The sequence below is a fragment of the Nyctibius grandis genome, chromosome 10, assembly GCF_013368605.1.
Source record: "Nyctibius grandis isolate bNycGra1 chromosome 10, bNycGra1.pri, whole genome shotgun sequence".
Taxonomy (NCBI): domain Eukaryota; kingdom Metazoa; phylum Chordata; class Aves; order Nyctibiiformes; family Nyctibiidae; genus Nyctibius; species Nyctibius grandis.
The window spans coordinates 17073306-17094282 of record NC_090667.1 but is presented as its reverse complement, the minus strand read 5'-3'; the positions used below and the strand labels follow the sequence as shown (position 1 = coordinate 17094282).

The 20977-nt window shown below is 49.7% G+C and overlaps 1 protein-coding gene across 1 annotated transcript in view; it reads left to right on the top strand.

The window, feature by feature from the left end:
* Nucleotides 1-20977, top strand: part of ENOX2 (ecto-NOX disulfide-thiol exchanger 2) — a 43706-nt gene extending 22729 nt beyond the window's left edge. The window contains 12 exon segments of the mRNA XM_068408687.1: nucleotides 1115-1348; nucleotides 2397-2518; nucleotides 2520-2565; nucleotides 2568-2609; nucleotides 4164-4270; nucleotides 9924-10038; nucleotides 11379-11560; nucleotides 13335-13442; nucleotides 14252-14308; nucleotides 15511-15619; nucleotides 17123-17208; nucleotides 20593-20977. Of these exon segments, the coding sequence (XP_068264788.1) occupies nucleotides 1115-1348; nucleotides 2397-2518; nucleotides 2520-2565; nucleotides 2568-2609; nucleotides 4164-4270; nucleotides 9924-10038; nucleotides 11379-11560; nucleotides 13335-13442; nucleotides 14252-14308; nucleotides 15511-15619; nucleotides 17123-17208; nucleotides 20593-20724 (1340 nt within the window). The 3' untranslated portion in view covers nucleotides 20725-20977.

Here is a 20977-nt window from a genome sequence, read left to right as displayed (position 1 = left end):
CCCTCTTCCCATCCCCAACTTCTGAAGTTTGCAGAAGTGTGGATCCAAGGCAGTTCTGCCTTCCCCACGTGAACAGCTGGGCTTAGTCCCACAGCCCGGGAGGTTGTGTACAATTACAGTTGCTATTTGAGACCTGGTACCTGCCAGCGTTCAGAGGAGGAACAGCCCATGTAAGATCTTGCCTAGCACGTGCAAAACACAGGCAGATAGGAGCAAACCCCCTAACAACGTTTCCTTCTACAGCATCGCGCTCTGAGCGCTAAACTCACAGAATCACAGAATCAATGAGGTTGGAAGAGCCCTCTGGGATCATCGAGTCCAACCATTGCCCTGACACCACCAGGTCAACTAGACCATGGCACTAAGTGTCATGTCCAGGCTTTTCTTAAACCCCTCCAGAGATGGTGACTGCACCACCTCCCTGGGCAGCCCATTCCAATGGCTAATGACCCTTGCTGAGAAGAAATTCTTCCTAATGTCCAACCTGAACCTCCCCTGGCGAAGCTTGAGGCTGTGTCCTCTTGTCCTATCGCTGGTTGCCCAGGAGAAGAGGCCGACTCCCACTCTGCTACAACCTCCCTTCAGGTAGTTGTAGACTGCACTAAAGGTCACCTCTGAGCCTCCTCTTCTCCAGGCTAAACACCCCCAGCTCCCTCAGCCATTTCCTCGTAGGTCAGACCCTCCAGACCCTTCACCAGCTTGGTCGCCCTCCTCTGGACTTGCTCCAACACCTCAACATCTCTCTTGAAGTGCGGGGCCCAGAACTGGACACAGTATTCAAGGTGCGGCCTCACCAGTGCCGAGGACAGAGGGACGATCACTTCCCCAGACCGGCTGGCTACACTGTTCCTGATAGAGGCCAGGATGCCATTGGCCTTCTTGGCCACCTGGGCACACTGCTGGCTCATGTTTAGCCGGCTGTCGATCAGCACCCCCAAGTCTCTTTCCACTGGGCCGCTTTCTAGCCACTCTTGCTCTTTCTAGCAACTCTTCAGTGAACTCTTCTGTTCAGGGGCTTTCTGGCTCTGTAGGAATGAGAGACGGGCACTGGTGGGTGGTTGGAGCCTAAGGTGAGTCACCTCTCCTGTCTGAACACGGTTGTCATCACTGCCAGGCTATCGCATCAGGCTGGGCTCCAGCACCGACAAGAAGGATACGGGGCGCCTGCACGTGGATTTTGCTCAGGCTCGGGATGATCTGTACGAGTGGGAGTGTAAGCAGCGGATGCTGGCGAGAGAGGAGCGCCATCGCCGGAGGCTGGAAGAGGAGCGCTTCTGCCCGCCCTCCCCGCCGCCCGTCGTCCATTACTCCGACCACGAATGCAGCGTTGTCGCTGAGAAACTCAAAGGTGAGTGGTTCTGTGGGCCGCGGCCACCCTTCTGTGCACGTGGTGGGGCAGGGATTGGTATTCTGCAGTGTTAGTCTTGCTGAACGGAAATGGTGGTGCCATCTGGACCTTGCAGAGCCCATTCAGACTGAGCCCTCAGCCCGCACACAGCAACTCTCCTGGCCAGCTCTTTTTCAGAATTATTTGCCTTTTTGTAAAAACAAACTCATATTGAGTACAACAGTTTCTTCTAAACCATTTTTGTTCATGTTGAAAGGACTAGTGTAAGTCCTAAGATCTTTTTTGAAGCCTAAGACCCCTGTGTGACCTGATTCTTTTGGAGCTGGAGGATATTTTCTTTCATGAAAGAGCACATCTGAATAGGCACATGAAGTTCTCCGGTAGGTTTCTAGCAGCTGGTGCTCCTCTTGTTGCACCTCAACAGATGGTTTGCTCCATCAGCTTGATCTTAGACTTCCCTTCCTTTGTATAGCCTTGTATTCAGATCACAGAATCACAGAATCAAATAGGTTGGAAGAGCCCTCTGGGCTCATCGAGTCCAACCATTGCCCTGACACCACCATGGCAACTAGACCAGGGCACTAAGTGCCATGTCCAGTCTTTTCTTAAACCCCTGCAGAGATGGTGACTCCACCACCTCCCTGGGCAGCCCCTTCCAATGGCTAATGACCCTTGCTGAGAAGAAATTCTTCCTAATGTCCAACCTGACCCTCCCCTGGCGAAGCTTGAGGCTGTGTCCTCTTGTCCTATCACTAGTTGCCTGGGAGAAGAGGCCGACTCCCACTGCGCTACAGCCTCCCTTCAGGTAGTTGTAGACTGCATTAAGGTCACCTCTGAGCCTCCTCTTCTCCAGGCTAAACAACCCCAGCTCCCTCAGCCGTTCCTTGTAGGTCAGAGATGATACCACGCTTTCAAGAACTGTGATTAGCCGCCCGAAGTAAGTTGACCTTTACAAGAGAGAGCAGTAGAGCAGTGCCAGGGAGAGGATCTGAACGCTGCGTGGGTGCCCCTGTCCTTCTGTGGTGTAAAGGTGTCCTTCTTGCTGCAGATGACACAAAGTTCTTGGAAGCCATACAGACCTTGCTGACCTGGATAGAGCGTGGAGAAGTGAACAGGAGAACTGCCAACAACTTCTACTCCATGATCCAGTCGGCCAACAGCCACATCCGCCAGACTAGTGAACGAGAAAGCGGCTCATGAGAAAGAGATGGAAGAAGCTAAGAGAAATTCAAACTTGCTCTCTCAGGGATTCTGGTTCAGTGTGAGTAGTGTTTCCACGCTGTTGGTTGTCCGTTGTTGTAGGGAAGACGCTTAATTTCTGGGGTCTGGAAAGGCCACGCTAAAGGACTCCAGGAAAAGAAGTAGCAATCGCTTCTGTGCAGCTACAGTTAATTATAAGCATAGATCATTACGTGGCAAAAGTTTCTTGTGGTACTTTTTACTGGAGTCAGAGTCCACATCTGGGGGGAGGAGAGAATGAATTCTTAATTTTTTTCCTCTTTTAATTATAGTCTGTAGTAGTTCTGTCATCTTTTCAACTCCGCTTCTGTGCACAGCCAAGGTAAGTTCCTGGTAATCTGGTGCCGCAGCGAAGTGTACAGGATTTATTCACCAAAGGGTAGGATGCAGCAGGGTGTTCCAGCACCCTGCTCTGTCACAGCTGAAAACCTGGTGCAGAACAGCATTTTGAATTTCAATCCCAGTACCTTACTAAACCATGAAGTGAAGGAAGAGGCATGGGCTATAGTAGTTCCAAGATGTGATTTGTAACAGTTGCTCAAACCATTCATTGCCTCTTACACAACGCAATTGCCTCTTACACATTGCCTATTACTCCTTTAGTAAGTCTGAATGGTTTTTTTACCTTTTTTTTAAGAGTACCTTTCAGAGTACCTTCTCCACACTTGTCCTGAGTCTCCCTGAGCCCCTTGACTGGGTTGTGAACATTCTTAACTTTCAGTTTTATACACAATAATTTTGGCAGTTGCTTGGTTGGACACTTGCTTTTTTTGAATTTTTTTTTTTTAAATTCTGTTCATGGTGTAAAAAATATGGGCACACGGTCCAGAGGGAAGTACTGCAGAGTAAGTAGTAATAGACAGTAGCGTGCAACTCCGCTCTATAAAATACCCGCTGATCTCTCAGCCACTCTTAGGTTAATCTAAGTAGCAGAGAGCTGATTTATTTGGTAAGAATTATACCTACTGCAACATCACAAGTGTAAAAAGAAAAAAAAAAATCAAGTATATGTGCTGTCTGCTGTCGGGTGAGTTCTCATCCCGGGAGAGGCACTTTGTACTTCCCACAACCTCTGCAAATTTTCTAGAAAGGAATAAACCTCAGGAACAAAACAAGTTGATGGCTGATGCCAGACCCCTTTGCAGTAGGCCACGGGCGGGGATGCGGTCGTGCTCGGGCTGTGGCACTGTGCCCGCCAGGCAGGACATCCTGAGGGCCAGCTGCCACGGTTGGACTTGGACCATACCTCGTTTAGAGAGCGAGTGCTCCCCGGTAGAGAGCTTGTTGCGCAGCATACTGGGATGCTTTTCAGCGCGCCGGGTGCCTGCCTTTTCTCCAGTTGCTGTTTTCCCAGTCGGTCGTTGCTCTGGGAGCGTTTGACACTGGCCTGGTGGAAGCCCACAAGTTTCGTTCCAGGCACAGAGTCCCTTTGCTGAGCCGTAGCTACAGTACAGTGTTATAAGAAAGGTCAGCCAAACCACCTGCCTGATTCCACTTTTTTTACTCCTTTACTCCTCTTGTTCGCCCTCTCTGGATGATATTCTGGCCTGATTTGCCTGCTGATTTGATACTACAGTCGAGCAGATAGTGGCCGTGTACCATTCTGCCTCCAAACAAAAGGCTTGGGACCATTTCACGAAAGCTCAGCGTAAGAACATCAGCGTGTGGTGCAAACAAGCAGCGGTTGGTAATCTTTTATTGTGTTAGATCCTCCAGCACGGTCTCTTTCTTGTCAGGATATTGATGTTGGGTTTGCACAATGCTCGCATGGATAACGCCTCCTTAATTCACAGCGTGAGGGTGGAATTACTCACTCGTCTCTTGTGTTGCAGGTAATGAATTTTCTCTTGGTATTGGTGTGTATTGAGATCTGTGTGATGATTGCAAGTCGTGCACAATAATAATAATTATTGATCTGTTTTCTGCTGTTCTTAATGTTAAAACAAGAGGGATTCTAGAGGGATGCTAAAAAAAGGCAACAAACCCTAAGCATCATCAGAGATCTGTTTTATCACATTTTTATTGACAGATTTAAGAGGTTGAAATAATTGCAGCTGGACAGTCTGGAAAACTTGAAGGAGGATCTTCTCCTATTTGTGTATTATCCCTGCAGCCACATTGCTAGTGAAATACAGGATTTAAAGGCGGTGACAGGGATGAGGTGGATGGAAGAAGGCGTGTGGACTCCAACTGCTCTTCCTGCAAGAGGAAGAATAGTTCAGGCCCTTACCTGATCTTATCAAATCTTATTGGAGTCAGGCACATGTCAGAAAAAAATAAAGCTCAGGTAAAGAAGGGCTGTCTCTTGGGAAGTGATGGTTTGGGGAGATGGGCTGCCCAGGGAGGTGGTGGAGTCACCCATCTCTGGAGGGGTTTAAGACAAGCCTGGACATGGCACTTAGTGCCATGGTTCTAGTTGCCATGGTGGTGTCAGGGCAATGGTTGGACTCGATGATCCCAGAGGGCTCTTCCAACCTGGTTGATTCTGTGATTCTGTGATGAGAATGAAATACATGCTGCCTTCTGTCACCTCTGCAGTAGGGATGTCACATTGCTTGGCTGCGTCCAGCACTGGAGCCCATCTTGATGTTTGTCAGGCCTGAGGAAGACAGGAGGAGATAGCTGTTCTCCTGGGAGTGTGGAAGGCTACCAGGAGTGGTGGAAGAGCCCTGTGGTGGGTCTCCTGGTCAGAGCTCGTCTCCCCTGGAGTCCCACTTCTGTGTCCCTTCCCTAGAAAGGTTAATGCTCAGAGTGGTAACGGTCACCTTGGGGTATGAATAGTTTTGAAGCTTTCAAAGTAGGGTGGAGCTTGAATCAACTTTTACCACTGACAAGAAAGACTTCTTCAAAGTAGTAGGACCCAGATCTGAAGTGTAGAAAAGAACTACTATGAAAAACAGCTGCCTTTTATCCCAACCCAGGGAGTCACTGCTGTGTTTGGAAATATTCTTTATTCACTGCAGAAACGCTGACGGGTCGGAGCTGATCTGGTCGTTATGTGTCAGAAATAAGGCCAAAGCAGATGCTTCCTCATCTCAGCATCACCTTAAGAAGGTTTCCAGCCCAGTGGGCTGCAGCATTCAGCAAAGCATGCTGGGAATATCAATCTGGATGTGTAAGACAGCAAGCCATGGCTGAGGGGCTGGGAAGGAGCTGGGCACTGTTGTCTAAGTGTTCCCAGGACAGATGTGTGAACAGCCCAGAGGGTCTTGTCTGCCCGCACTGCCGATTAGTCAGGTTTGGGCGAGAAATCCTGCTCTGCCTGATGTTGCCCAGTAATTCTCCAGAAGACCAGTTTTTTGGCTCCCAGTTGCCATCCTGCAGCAGCGTGCCTGTGTCTGTCTGTGTCGATGCAGGGAGAACTGAAAGTCTGGAGAAGCTTCATGGCACCCACCGAGGTGAAGGCAGGGGTGAAAGCCCAGTGTATGCTGAAGGGCTTGTTTGTTCCTAGGAAAAAGCAGCAGATCACTGTGTGCTTTCATATAGGAGGGATCTTACAGGGTTGCTTTTGGTGAAAGGGTAATTAATTAATCCGGCACTCTTGGGTGTTAGCACAGAACGTTTCTGATGTACATTATCCTTATTTTCTAGTGTATGTCAGCGTCGATCTTGAAGGAATGGTGGTGCGTTGATATTCCAACGTATGTGTAACATTAACCAACAGAAAGTGCATCAAGTAGCTGACGCCTCTCTCCATAGATCTCGTCTGCAAAGGCATCAATGACAGATTTGAGATAAGAACATGATTTATAGACACGAGAAATTGCTTTTCTGGAAAGAGATTGTACACGTCTTATTCTTCTTTCTGTAGAGAAAGAGGCCATGTGTAAGAGCTCTATGGGCTTTGCTTTCTTAACCTCCGTGATATAGTAATTAAGAACATCGGACTTGTCTGTAAAGCAGAAACATGGTCAAGTTTTCTGTTTGATTGGTTTAGGTTATTTCTGTTAGGGACTTTCATATGGCTTCTTGCAAAATTTGTCTTCCAGACTGCTTATGCATAGAGCCACAGAGTCACAGAAGGGTTTGGGTTGGGAGGGACCTTCAAAGACCGTCTAGTCCAACCCTCTTGCCGTGGGCAGGGACATCTTTTGCTAGATGAACTTGCTCCAAGCCCCATCCAACCTGGCCTTGAATGCTTCCAGGGATGAGGCATCCACAGCTTCTCTGGGCGACCTGCTCCAGTGTCTCACCACCTTCATCGTAAAACATTTCTTCCCTATGTCCAATCTAAACCTGCCCTCTTTTAGTTTCAAACTGTTTCCCCTGTCACTACAGGCCTTGGTAAAAAGTCTCTCTCCATCTTGTAACTCCTCTTTATATATTGAAAGGCCATTGTGGGGAGCACAGATTTAGTGACACAATATCCTCTCTGCATGGTATATATTGAACTGCCACAGTAAGACCTCCCTGGAACCTTCTCTTCTCCAGGCTGAACCACCCCAACTCTCTCAGCCTGGCTTCCTACATTGGGTATATGCACGTAGCTGCGACCTGAGTGAAACCTGTAGAGCTGGATAATACCCAGCCAGTGGCCTTCTGGTACAAAGCAGGTGGTCGGTCCTCCACAGTGCTGGGAAACTCTCAATGACCGTGTTTTCCTGGGAAGTTTCCAACTGGGATCTCCCCATGAGACTCTGGGACTTTCTTTCCAAATCCCACTCAGTCAAACCTTTCATAGTAGCTAAAGGAGGAGCTAACGTTTTATTTTACACGTGATAAGCCAGGTGGAGAGTCTGATTTGGGTTATGCCTCTACTTTGAGCCCTAGAGCTCCTGTTCCTTCCTGCTTACTGGGATTGCTTACTGGGGCTGGGGTGGGAGCACTCTCTCCATCTGGAGCTGTCTTTTGTTCCAAGGTAAGTTCTCCCGGTGGGAAGAGGCTGTGAGACCACTGGTGAGGCCTATCCCAGGAGCACTTGCTGCTGGGCTCCCCCAGCGTAGGGCCTTCTCTTCAAGGAAGGTGGGCCCACAAGATGCATCTTCTTGGTACAGCTTTTGGCAGAATTTACTCTTGTGGATCACCGCATCGGAGGAGAGCCTGGTGGGCAGCTCAGGGACTGGGTGTGTGTTGGGGAGTTGTTAGGTTAGGCCAGGGTTTTATTTTTATCAGAGGTGACTTCAGGTGGTTAAAGTTAGTTAAAGATGGTGGGAAGATTCTCCTCTGATCTTCAGCTCAGCAGCCATGGGTGATCTCCAGGACAGGCAGCAGTTGCTTTGGAAGTGTGGCCAGTGCTGCCCATCGCCCTCGGATCTGCCTTGTTCTTGCCTTTTCCCCGTTGCTGTCCCCAAGGTGTCCGTTCATCCAAGCTGGAAGCGTGGTGGTTTTCCCAGTTGGCTGCTCTCAGTGGGGCCATGCTTGGTGCTGGCAAGCAGAGTTTTTGAAAGTTTCAAGCTGTTAGAGTAAAATCTACAAAGAGCTGGACATTACTTTTATTTCATGAGCAAATCTTCTATATCTTTCCTCCTGTGGCTATTTCTGGAGTGTATGATCCAAGTGACGTTGTGGTGCATATTTTGGGTGGGGACACCTGGCCGCCTGTGCCAGCCTCCAGTAAGTACTCCTGACGTCTCCATCTCCTTGAGTAGCTGACTGCTGTTCTCTGAATGTCACTTGTCCTGCTCTGCAGAGGGGATGGCGAGGCTGGGCTGGGTGTTTCCTTGCCTTGCAAACGGGCTGACGCGTGTCCGTGTGGAGCTCTGTCTCTGGCCGGAGCAGGGGATGGAGCAGGGAGTCTTGTCCGGAGGAGCAGGGGATGGAGCAGGGGGTCTTGTCTGGAGGAGCAGGGGGTCTTGTCCGGAGGAGCAGGGGATGGAGCAGGGGATCTTGTCTGGAGGAGCAGGGGGGATGGCCGGCTCTGCCTGGACGAGGTGAACGAAGCAGAAAGGACACGCACAAGCAGGAGCTGGGGGTGGCTCAGGGACCAGTGTAGGAGGCAGCATCTCTGTTCCTTTCTGATCCTTAACGTGGACCAAGGCTGTGACAGCTGGCAGCTGGAGGGAGAGTCACTGGTGCAGGCTGAGCACCGGTGGTTGGGACGAAGGGAGAGAAGCTTCACAGTGCACCAAGGATGATAAGGGTCAGGAGGTGGCTGGGCAGTCTCTGGCCTCTCTGTGTGTACTTGCAACTCCTGCTCCTAACTGCCATGACCTCTCAGGTAGGTTTGGTTGCTGGAGCCGTGCAGCTGCCTGGAGCAGGGAGGAGTGGAGTGGGCAGCACCATGGGTCGTGGGTATGGTTGTGCATGGCAAGGTGGTACCGGGCACCGTGTAGGGCAGAGCTTGGAGGGTGCAGGATGGCAGGAGGAGGAGATGCCAGGGAGCTGTGTCAGCTGGCAGCAGGGCTGTGTGTGTCAGGAGGGGACGTCACCAGGGCAGGTGCTGTCACAGGTGACTTGTTAAGAGAGGTCGTCGTTGTGGGCCTAACTAAAAGGGTTTTATTGATGATTAAACAATGATCGAATCATGATTAGTCAAGGATTGAATGGTAATTAAATAGTCATTTGACAGTGGTGACTTGACAGTGATCAGACGGTGGTCAAACCCTCTGCTGCTTACTACACTGCTAATAATTAAGCTATAGCTGGATATATATATAAAAATAAAAATGTTGCTAGCATATAATATACTTTTAGGTGTGATGTAAAATGTCTTCTACCTCATTGTAGATATCAGATGCTGAGTACAGGGTCTCTCAGCCTTGAGGGTGGCCGTTTGAGTTTGGTCTGGTCCCAGCTCTGGCTGGTGCCGTTAGCCCCTGAGAAGACCCGGCCTAGCACAGAAGACCCTCGGCTGGGCAGCGCTGGGTGGAGGAGAGGAGTGGGGACGTGAAGCAGGGCAAGGGTGGGGAAGAGGGTTCACCGAGGAACTCCACCATGGGCAAGGCGAGGTGCCTGCCCTGGGGCGAGGAGGAGAAGGGAGATGGGAGAGTCTCCCTCCAGGAGCACTGACCTACTGCCTCGTGCTAGATATTGTCCTTGACCTACTAGTCTGTGCCGGAATTTTTTTTATCATTTCCCCTTTCTTGTATCATGGAGTTTTTTCTTCTCAGCAAGGGTCATTAGCCATTGGAAGGGGCTGCCCAGGGAGGTGGTGGAGTCCCCATCTCTGGAGGGGTTTAAGAAAAGCCTGGCCATGGCACTTAGTGCCCTGGTCTAGTTGCCATGGTGGTGTCAGGGCAATGGTTGGACTCGATGAGCCCAGAGGGCTCTTCCAACCTGGGTGATTCTGTGATTCTGAGTTGCGTTTTGCAGACTTACATTTCAGCATCTTTTTGTCCAACCAAGCTGTTCCTTGCAATCTGTATTTAAAATAGCCCCTCTGCTTTCTGAACCTTAGGAAATTCGTAACATTCATAATGATGAACTAATGGGTATTCGAAGAGAGGAGGAAATGGAAATGTCCGATGAAGAAATAGAAGATCCATCAGAGATGAAAGAAACAGAAGAATCAGGTAAAATCACTTCTTGCAGATCGTAAACAAAGGACTTGTCTCTTCAGTGGTTTCTTTCAGGAGCCCCATTCTGAGTGTTTTGTCCCCCAAAATCATCACAGACAAAGCCTAAAGCTGTGTCTGAACTGCAGGCCCTTGGGGTTTGTGGAGATGTGCGTGGAGGAGCCGTAAGCTCCCTGCGACGCGTGCAGGTGACGGCACAGGCACAGCGGTGCGGGGCTGGGGTCAGTGGTGCAGGGCTGGGGTCACTGCACGGCTGCTCTGGGCAGAGCACCCTGCTTTGGCAACCCTGAGCTGTCCCATTTCAGCGCAGCTCTGGTCTGCCCATCACTGGGGACACATTACACAGCAGCAGATCCCATCCCGAGGTGCTGGGTCTCAGGGATACTCTGAGCAGCAGCTGGGCCAAGGGCAGCGCTTGGGGAGGGAGCAGCACGGGTGGGTGGTGGTAGACGTGGCTGTAGCCTCAACACGGGGCTGTGTGGCCACCAGCACAGCGTGAAATGCCCATGGTGGGGACTAGCATGAGTACTGCACTGTCCAGACCCCCCTTCTCCCTTTGCCTGCGGGAAATAAAAGGTGAATAGTCCAGAACTGTGTTATTGAGGTTACAAACGTTCAGCTTAGGAAGTGCCATCGTGGAGGTTGTGTGGGAAATCTTATGTTCCAGTATAGTAACAACATCACAGCAAATCCCAGTGCTGGCTGGGAGAATGAGTGGGGGCGATTAGGCAGAACCCACCCCAAACCCACCCTCTTTTTCCGAGTACAGTGTGCGAGTCCCACATACCTCCACGTGCTCTGGCCATGGCCAGGTACCAGAGGTGAAGGGAAGGTTGTGGGATGTCAGGCTGTGCCCTCCACGTCCTGGGTATGTTTTGAAGCCTGCTGAAGCTGTCTTTGCAGCCGTGATGTTATATAGTCCCATTCCTGAATTTATCAGGCCCTGTGTGGGCAGCAGCCTGATGGAGGTGTTTCACGGAGACATTCTTCTGGCTGAAGGTGCCAGTGGAGCCTGTCCCAGAGTCTTTCAGCTTTGCTGTTAGGAAACCTGCTGCCTTGCCAGCATGGTTGTTTCACCCCAATATGTTCTTTTGCTGCTTTTTTTTTTTCCTTCCAACTTAAATTCTTCATTCATTACTGAGAGGTGCCCTTTGTCTGGAGGAGCTTCTTGTCTAAAGAGACATTGCAAATGGTGGTTGGGACAAATTCATTTTGGTCTTCTGGATTTGTAACTGGGTGCTGGGAGCTACAGAGCCGCTGTGCGCTGGGGGAGAGCACCCAGGGGCTTCTGGCCCCCAGTTCTTTGACTTTTGATCCCTGCCTGCCTTGTTCCCCAGCGCTGGTGTCACAGGTGGAAGCCCTGAAAGAAGAGAACGACAGTCTGCGCTGGCAGCTGGACGCCTACCGGAACGAGGTGGAACTGCTGAAGCAGGAGCAAGGCAAAGCGAGCAGGGATGAAGACACGACCAAGGAACAGCAGATGAAGCTTCTCCAGCAGGCTCTGCAGGGGATGCAGAAGGTGGGCCCGGACTTTTCTATAGCTGTGGCCTTTCTACAAAGGCAAAGGGGCTGTGATGTGGAGCAGAAACATCTGGATGTGGCTGTGATGTGGAGCAGAAACAAAAACCAAAGGCATTTTGGTTTTCAGTGGAATCAAAATTGGGAAATAGGAGCAACTTCCTGTCATTTCCAGTGATGCCAAAAAACCTCCAAACAAACATTCAAAACAGTGATTGTGTATGAACTGAGAAGTCACGTGGAAACAACCCATAGTTTATGGATTCCTTGTGTGCTCTTTGCTTGACTACACTGTGACTTCTGAAGTAGAGTCTGTGCTTACCCACTCCGTAACTGGGAGAGATCCGGGTTACCAGCATGAGTAAGAAAGTGGGAAACCCCAAGCTTGCTTTGACACCTTTTCTGAACTTCAGTGGAAATGTGTAGGGCATGTCTTGTTCTTTGGGATTTCCCTGGGCTGAATCTTGAGTGTAAACCTTAAGGGTAGCCCTTGGGATATTAAGCCAGACTGATGACCAAGCATACAGAGCATGTAATACTTCAGGTAAGCACTTTGTTAAAATAAGAGCCTGCAGCAGTGCTGTGGTGGCTGTGGTCGTTCTCTGGGTGGATCTGACATGTGAACTGACAGCACTGGTGTTTGTGATGTTGGAGCTGGCAGGAAAAGCCTTCTGCCGTCACCATCAGCCTTCAGTGTGGGAGGAAATGGCAGGAGTTGCAGGACACAACAGATTTCCCCTTTTTGCAGGTGTCAGGCAGGTCAGGGTTCTCTTTACACTGCTTTACACCAGGATGAACAGTTCTTGTACTCATCTGCTTTCCCTGTGGATGTATCCAAGAGTACACGTGCTCTGCAAGCAGACTGTTAGAGCTTGGTTCTCCTTGAGAGACACCGGGTTGGGCTTGAGAATTTCATTCTGCTCACCTCCAAGATGTGGGCTGTGGTTCACTGCCCAGCCTTTCTCCTCAGCTTTGCTAGTCAAGGGAGGGCACAGCTGGCTGTGGCGCTTGTTGCCAGCACCCTGCGCTGCTGGGCTGTGCAAATAACAGCGCAAATCTCCTTGTCTGGTGGCTGTTTCAGAGTGTTTTTCTAAATTGCAAGGCACCTCTGTATTAACGTGGACTAGAGATCTAGGAAGACTTGAAGGTGACTTCCCCAGGTCACTTGTTTCTGTGCTGCTCTTTCCCACGTGCTGATTGTATGGCCATAGCATGAACCTATGAGTTAGGTTTAATGTGGGTCAACGCCAGGGGAGGTTCAGGTTGGACATTAGTAAGAATTTCTTCTCAGCAAGGGTCATTAGCCATTGGAAGGGGCTGCCCAGGGAGGTGGTGGAGTCACCATCTCGGGAGGGGTTTAAGAAAAGCCTGGACATGGCACTTAGTGCCATGGTCTAGTTGCCATGGTGGTGTCAGGGCAACGGTTGGACTCGATGATCCCAGAGGTCTCTTCCAACCTGGTTGATTCTGTGATTCTGTGGGTCAAGCCTGCAGCCTAGTGCACACCACCTGCTTTATTTCAGGGACAGCGAAGGCTTGTGGGTGATGGAGTTACTGCCCCGTGTTTACAAAGTCATGCTTTTTTTGTGTGCTAATAAGCAAAGATGTTTCTAAGGTACATTGTAGAAAATATTCCTTCTTGTTGTACACTTAACCTTGTAATTGCTCTGAGTATGATCTGTCTGGTCTTCATGGAAAAGCCCTTATTCATTTTGTGTTCTTTAAATAATAGCTGAAAGGCAGGTTAAGAACTGAGTTTATCTTTTCTCTTCCAGCATCTTTTGAAAGTACAAGAGGAATACAAAAAGAGAGAAGCTGAGCTAGAAAAAGTGAGAGAAGACAAACTAAAGATAGAAACATTATTAGAAAACCTGAAGGAGCAGGTATGTGCCTTCCCAGTGCTTCCTTATTCTCAGTAGTAAATGGAGTCCTTGGCTTTCATGGTCCATCATGAGTGCAGTAGAAGATGCCTGGCCCTGGCTTAGGAGCAGTTGTCTTTGGAAAGCTAGAAAAAATGATGTGCCAAATTGGAGGATGTATATCAGTAATGAACTTGCTGATTGCTTCATGTACCAGTGAGACAATCTACATAAGCAACTGGATAAATAAAAAATTAACTTTCATTTTACACTAAACAATGGTATTGCAGCTGAAATGTGTTCTTCTGCAACCTGAGCTTTAAAAGATAAGAAAAAAAGGTCTCAATTATCAAACATTGATTTTTAGATTTGCATTTTGGGGATGGGTTTTGATCTGATCTCCATAAAACACTGTTGAATTGAAAGTCTTTGTCAGTGTTATGATATTCTTAGGCTTGCTGGATTTATTCTGAACATAGGTACATACTGTTTCTTCTCAGGTGTGATCCACTCTGTCTTTTGATTGTGGACCCATGTAGGAATCTAAACTTGCTTGGTCCTCTCCTCTATAGCACAGCTGCAATTATACAGGATAGGCAAGAAACATTACACAGCACTTCTCACTGAGGACCACAGAGCCAAATCCTAGGTCTTGTCTCAGATTTCCAATCTTTATCCCCACCTTTTTGTGCCATGAGCGAGGGAAGATAATAAATATCTCTCTGGTAACTAAAAATGGCTTTGTATCCTAGTCATCTTCAGTGCCTGATATCGAAGAACAGAAATAGCAGACTATTGTCAGTAATCTTCCCTTTTCTTCACCCTACATATAGCAAAGCATAGCAGATGAAGAGGACAAGGAGAGAGATGCAGCTGATTGTCAAGGGAATGTAAGTCTTCCTTTTCTGCTGCTTTAGGGAAGTCATGACACCTCGTTGTAAAATGAGCAATTTATTAAAGTTTGCTTTGCTGTGAAGTGTGTAAGCGTGGCACATAGAGCCTGTCTTTATGTACAAGTGAAAATCATCAAGTTATCCATGGCTGGCAGCTTCTGGCTGGAAGGGCAGTAGGTGTTTGCAGCACTGTGGTGTAGAAATGGGTTTTGGTGTGCAAGATCATTTGTTGTGCTGTTATTTCAACCAGGCTTCAACAACAGCTGTTGGCTCTCCAAGAGAAAGGCAGCGCGTTCCCAGCGTAACGCTGCTGGCTGAACTGCGGGCCTGGGTCAGCCTGAAGCTGGCTCCATTTCCACAGTGCAGAACTTTCTCCTGTGGAAGGAAATTATAGCGTGCTTGGGCCAGGACTGCACAGTTTCGGTCCTGTGTAGTTGAGAATTGTGCTGGCATAAGAAGCTAAGCAAGCCCAAGGGGCCGCTTCATTCTATCTTTGTTACTGGCCCAAGTCCAGTCCCTTTCACTAGTGCCTGGAGGCTATTTCCAATTATAGCTGTCTGCAGCTCTCAGACCACTGGAATTCCGCATAAAACTTAGGAATAAAAGAAAGTTCTGCTTTTAGTGCACCCTCCAAGTCTTTGCATCACCGGCAGTCTTGTGTTTCTTTTGGGGATAATAAATAATGCAAAATTCTGTTTTAATTCAATACCACAAGCTCAAGTCAAGGACAGTCTGATCCTAAACCCTTTGCAGCCACTGGGCACTCGGTTAATCATATTGCCTCAGTGTAGACCTCTGAAAAATAAACATCTGCATCTCAAAAATAAACATCTGCATCTCAATTAGTCACTGCAAGGCTTGCTTTCGAGTCTGTTTTTTCTTTTATTATTTAAAACAAGGCCCTTCTAGAGCAGACGTCACACCAGTGAACAGGGCTGATAAAGTATGCGTTGTGGCATCTTGCTTAACTTCACAGACTTTTAGTCTAACTTGGTAATTCAGACCCAGCAGCGTGACCGTAGCTGTGCTTTGTTGGAAGCATTTTGCAAAATAAACAGTAGACAGAGCAATGCCATGAACGCAGTGACTCACAGAAGCAGGAAAACAAAAATACAGGCTCTGTCGGGTCTGCCCGAGCTGCTGCCTGGTGTGTGAGTGTGCTGCTGGCGTGTGGAGTGAGCCCTGTGGTCTCTTGGCAGGAGAGCAGCGCAGCCAGAGCGTGTGCGTGCAGCCAGGAGAAGGAATGTCCGGCCGAGAAGACGTTGAGCAATAGTCCTGTGAAATCTGAACGAGAAGTTCTGTTAGTTGGTAAGTTCTTTTGGTGGGCTTGGTGATGATGCTGGAGAGCTGAACTGAGTGGGACTCGCAGCTCCCACTGGCCACCTCTTGCTCCTTTGGTTGTGCCAGTGGAGGTGGGAGTCCTGGAACCAAGGAAAGCCTCGAGCTTTGGTGGGTCAGGGTTTCACCTCGTGCGTTGCTCACGTGGAAATCTTGTGCTGTGCACCTTTCAGTCAAACCCACACACGTGTAAAGTGAGCCTGTGCGTGGTGACAGTCCAGGGCAGCACGTTCTGGAGGGCAGGTTGCTCTTCTGGGGGGCATCACTGAAGGCAGTAAGGTACAGAGGAGGGTCTGTCTTCATTCGGTTGGAGCCTCATCAGCCTTGCAGGATCCTAAGCATGTCACAGGCTCTAAGACTTCAGTCAGCTTGAGCATTGCAGCGCCTCGGGGTGTGGATGACATTTGTGGCCCCACACAGCAGTAAGGCACACCAGTAGGTCAGGCGTGGTGTGCCAGGGACCCTGAGCAGATCAGCTCTTCCAGCTTTAGAAGCTGTAGCCAGAGAGGAAGGAAGGATGGAGAAAGGTGGCAGGGAGAGAAGGCTGGGCTCAATGGGGTGAGAAATATTGCCAGCGTTTTCAAGTGATGCTCCTGAAGGGATTGGTCACCTCTGATTTACAGCGCAGGTGTATCTGCTGCCCTTTTTATTGCCTTTCCCCTTGCCTGTTCCTAGTGAAATAACCCAGCGGGGCATGCCATGACTCTTCAGCCCAAAGCACTGGGTAGGTGGGGATTTTCTGGAGCACTGAAAGGGAGAACCAGAAGTGCTTGTCTTGATGGGACAAGGCATTCACTTTAGTTCAGTGTCACTCAGCCAAGTTCTCCTTAGCCATCCCTCTACACCTGATTTGAGAAGAACAATAAATCATTTATTGTTATCCAGATGGATCCGTTTGTGTTGGATCATGGGCTGGTTTCTGCGTTGAGAGGGAGGGGACTTTTCGGAGACCCAAAGGCACAGCCTTTTTCTGCAGGTGATGGTCAGAAACGTGAGTCAGTCGGTTTGATGTAGAGCCCTGGCCGTGAGCTGGGAAGGAGCCTCTTCGTGACAGGGCGCAGACTCGGGTTGCTCTGTTTAATTGAGTGGGATGGGACACACGGGCCACTGGTGCTCTCCCCATTTGCCTTCTGGCTTTTCCTGCTCCTTGATGGTGCAGCTGGAGGAGAGCTCTGCTTTCCCTCTCCTTGGCCCTCACATCCCCACGTGTGTGATAAGCTCAGTGTGGTTCATCACTGGGCACGTTACCGGTGCTGGGCAAGGAGTGGGAGCGGTGAGGTCTGGTTTAGATGCTGGCCAGCTGCGTTGGTTACCCGTTGTGTCCTTTGCACTCTGTGAGCCAAACCTCGCTGTGCATAAACCCAGCAATGCCTGATGAGATCCCCCTGTGCTGGGCCAGGAGTCCCAGAGAGCTGGTGTTCTCGGCTGGCTCTTGTCTCCTGAGAATGACATTCGTGGTGGTCTTTCCCCCAGGAATTATTTCAACCTTCCTTCACGTGCACCCGTTTGGAGCAAGCATCGAGTACATCTGTTCCTACCTGCAGCGCCTGGACAGCAAGGTGGGTGTGCCAACGTGTCCAGTCCCTGAGCTGGGCTGGATGGTGTGTGTGGCCCTGGTCTGTGTGGCTGGCAGAGGGCTTTGCTCCCTCCCCAGGAACAGCGTGGGGTGGACAGTAAGGGCTGGTGTGGATGAACTGGAATAATGTGATGGAAGAGGACAAGGGAAGGGGTGAACTTCTGTAGAGTCACAGAAGGGTTTGGGTTGGGAGGGACATTTACAGATGACCTAGTCCCCCCACCTGCCGTGGGCAGGGACCTCTTTCACTAGGTCAGGTTGCTCAGAGCAGCCCAGCTTCTGGCTTAGCCCTTATACAGCCTGACGTTACCCTGAGGACAGAGCTGAAGATGATGTTCTTACTGCAGGTGTTCACGTGTAATCCTGCTTGTAATTCAAGAAAACCCTTTGACCGTAGCTGTATTTTGCAGCAGTGAATCCAATCTTTAAAATCTCCAGCTAAAATGTATTTTTGTGAATTCTGTTCAAGTTCGCTGCCTTGTTTCCCTTATCACAGAATCACAGAATCAGTCAGGTTGGAAGAGCCCTGTGGGATCATCGAGTCCAACCATTGCCCTGACACCACCCTGTCAACTAGACCACGGCACTAAGTGCCATGCCCAGTCTTTTCTTAAACCCCTCCAGAGATGGTGACTCCACCACCTCCCTGGGCAGCCCCTTCCAATGGCTAATGACCCTTGCTGAGAAGAAATGCTTCCTAATGTCCAACCTGAACCTCCCCTGGTGAAGCTTGAGGCTGTGTCCTCTTGTCCTATCGCTGGCTGCCTGGGAGAAGAGGCCGACTCCCACTGCGCTACAACCTCCCTTCAGGTAGTTGTAGACTGCACTAAGGTCACCTCTGAGCCTCCTCTTCTCCAGGCTAAACACCCCCAGCTCCCTCAGCTGTTCCTCATAGGTCAGCCCCTCCAGACCCTTCACCAGCTTGGTCGCCCTCCTCTGGACTCCTTATGACCTCGGAAGAAAAGAGCAGATGACCTGCCTCTCACATACTGTTTATTCTCTTACAACATCTGCCAGGCCACTGCTTGTATATATTCTCTCTAAGCCAAAGTCATATTGTTTTTGTGTCTCTGAGCAAAGTTTTTCCATATTTCTGATCTCGTGGCCCTTCACTGAGCCTTCTCTGTCTCTGGTTTGATGCTGTCGGTGAGGTCATTTTTAGGAGGGTGCTGTGCAAGGGCCTTGCGCCACAAAAGCACACGAATCAATCCCTGCGTACAGGGGGCTGTGCGGAGTGGAGGGGTCGAGTCCTGGGTGCAGGGGGCAAGAAGAGCAATCCCAGGAGCAGCACTCACACGTTTTCCTTGGTACAAGGAGAAGCTGTCCTTTGCTGCAGCATTTCTGGGCAGCGCTGGCTTCAGACTCCTTTTTGGAGTAAACAGGGAGGGATTGTGCCAAAGGCTTTTGGAGGTTCAAGGAAATGTCATCTCGCTCTTCTACTATTCTCTTTGTCTGTTATCTTCCTTAAAGTACCCCAGGAGCAGGAGACTCACCAGCACGGGAATCAGCTCTTGTGACTGGAACTTGTTCAGCTGCGTTTGTTTATAACTTACTGTTTAATTTTCCCCGTTCAGAGAAAGCAGGGCTCGCTGGCCGCTGTTTGCCAGGCTCACTCCAGCCCTTTAAAGGCATATCTCATCATTCATCTTCTCGTTCTAGTTCTGAACTGGTCTAGGAGGCCAACAGCTGCCTTTATTTTTCTTTGGAGCTCCTAAAGGAATGCCATCATATCATTTGTCTGACTTCTGGCATTTCCTCTGTGGGATCTGCAGTGCAGAAAAGGGCTACTGGAGGCTTCCACAATAAGCTTAGCAGAAAAGCCCTGTGGGAGGTCATCCTTTAACCTCTGCCATGGCATCAGTCGTCTTTGTCGGTCACTGACACCGAGGTAAACGCAGCAGCCTGCTGATGTGCCCAGGGCTTTTGTGCCTGGTCTCTTGGAAGGAGGCATTCCTCTTGGTTCTTCTTGGCTCTTTTGTCTCCCTTTTGATTATTGCAGGAGCCAGGTGTTAGCTGGGGGTGGTGCTTTTGAATTCTAGCAGATCTTTGGGCTTGAGATAGGGTTGGAGTGTGGGGGGAGCACTTGAGAGCGGGCTGGGGCTGGAGGAACAGCTACGAGGAACGGCTGAGGGAGCTGGGGGTGTTTAGCCTGCAGAAGAGGAGGCTCAGAGGTGACCTTAGTACAGTCTACAACTACCTGAAGGGAGGTTGTAGCACAGTGGGAGTCGGCCTCTTCTCCCAGGCAACTAGTGATAGGACAAGAGGACACAGCCTCATGCTTAGGCAGGGGAGGGTCAGGCTGGACATTAGGAAGCATTTCTTCTCAGCAAGGGTCATTAGCCATTGGAAGGGGCTGCCCAGGGAGGTGGTAGAGTCACCATCTCTGGAGGGGTTTAAGAAAAGCCTGGACATGGCACTTAGTGCCATGGTCTAGTTGCCATGGTGGTGTCAGGGCAATGGTTGGACTCGATGATCCCAGCGGGCTCTTCCAACCTGATTGATTCTGTAATATCTTTCCCCTGTTCTCTGCCCATCGGTCTCACCAAGAGATCAACAGAGCGTGTGCGAAGGGATGTCACATTGCCCTGCGCTGTTGGAAAATATCCATGTTTTTATCCAAAAATACATCCGAGTGCTGTACCTGAGCAGCAGGTGGATGCGGTTATGGTGCAGAGAGAGCTCTGAACGTGTGCCAGAGCAGTCCCAAATACGCAGCAGAAGCGATCTTGAATTCTTGTGAATATGACAAATAACATTTTAATTTTTCTGCCATAAGAAAACCATTGCAGGCAACTGATTGTGAGGTGGGCACGGCCTTGGCACTCTTTATGTGTCCTGAAACTGTTAACTTGCAGCATCTTAGAAGGTTTTTCACTTGCCAAACTTTAATTGTATCTAGTAAATGCCTGAGCAGTCAAATTCACGGGCCTGCCTGTGTGTGATTGGCTTCTGATGCTGGTGGTGTAGCTGGTGTGGGAGTGGGTGAGGAGGGCTGGCCAGCGCCCTGCTCTGGGCAAGGGCAGGAGCTGGGTGGATCCTTCTCCACCGCGGGTCCCTCCCCGAAACAAGAGTCGGGCTGACAAGCCCTTGGTCTGACCCGCTCTAGCAAATCTGCCCACCTTGTGTATTAAGTCCTTTTGCCTTTATTTCTTATATCTGTAGCCACCTCACCCCCGAAGCGTGACAGTGGCACAGCTCATGCTGTCCCAAGGTTGTTACCATGAGTGTTTGGACAGGACATCTAGGGAAAGCCTGGGGGTACTTCAGCCATTAAATGTGTTTGGGCTTGAACATCCCCAGTCGTTACAGGGCTTCTGTGACCAAAAGCATCTTCATTTTTGGTGACGTTTTCCTCCTGTTCTCACAGATCTGCACTGCAGAAGTGGAAGTTCTCATGACTCGACTCCAGAACACGTTCAGGCAGGAGCTGAGTGGGGTTGGGGCCAGCCTAGAGAAAAGGTGGAAGTTTTGTGGCTTCGATGGATTGAAAATGACTTGAGCTTTGGCTTCACGCTGAAAACAGCAGCGGGATGTGTACGCCGAGGAGACCTGGGATGCCTCGTACCTCTGCTCATGATGATTATCTTGCACGCATCACGGACTCGGGTGGGATAATGTGTAAGTGAAACTGTAAGTCCAGAGCAGCACTGGAAGAAACTTCAAGTTCTGTAGCTTCTTTGATGGGTTATTTGTTAACAGGCAAGTGCTGTTCAATATATTTTGTGAAAAAAGTTCCTGTCTGATATTTTTAA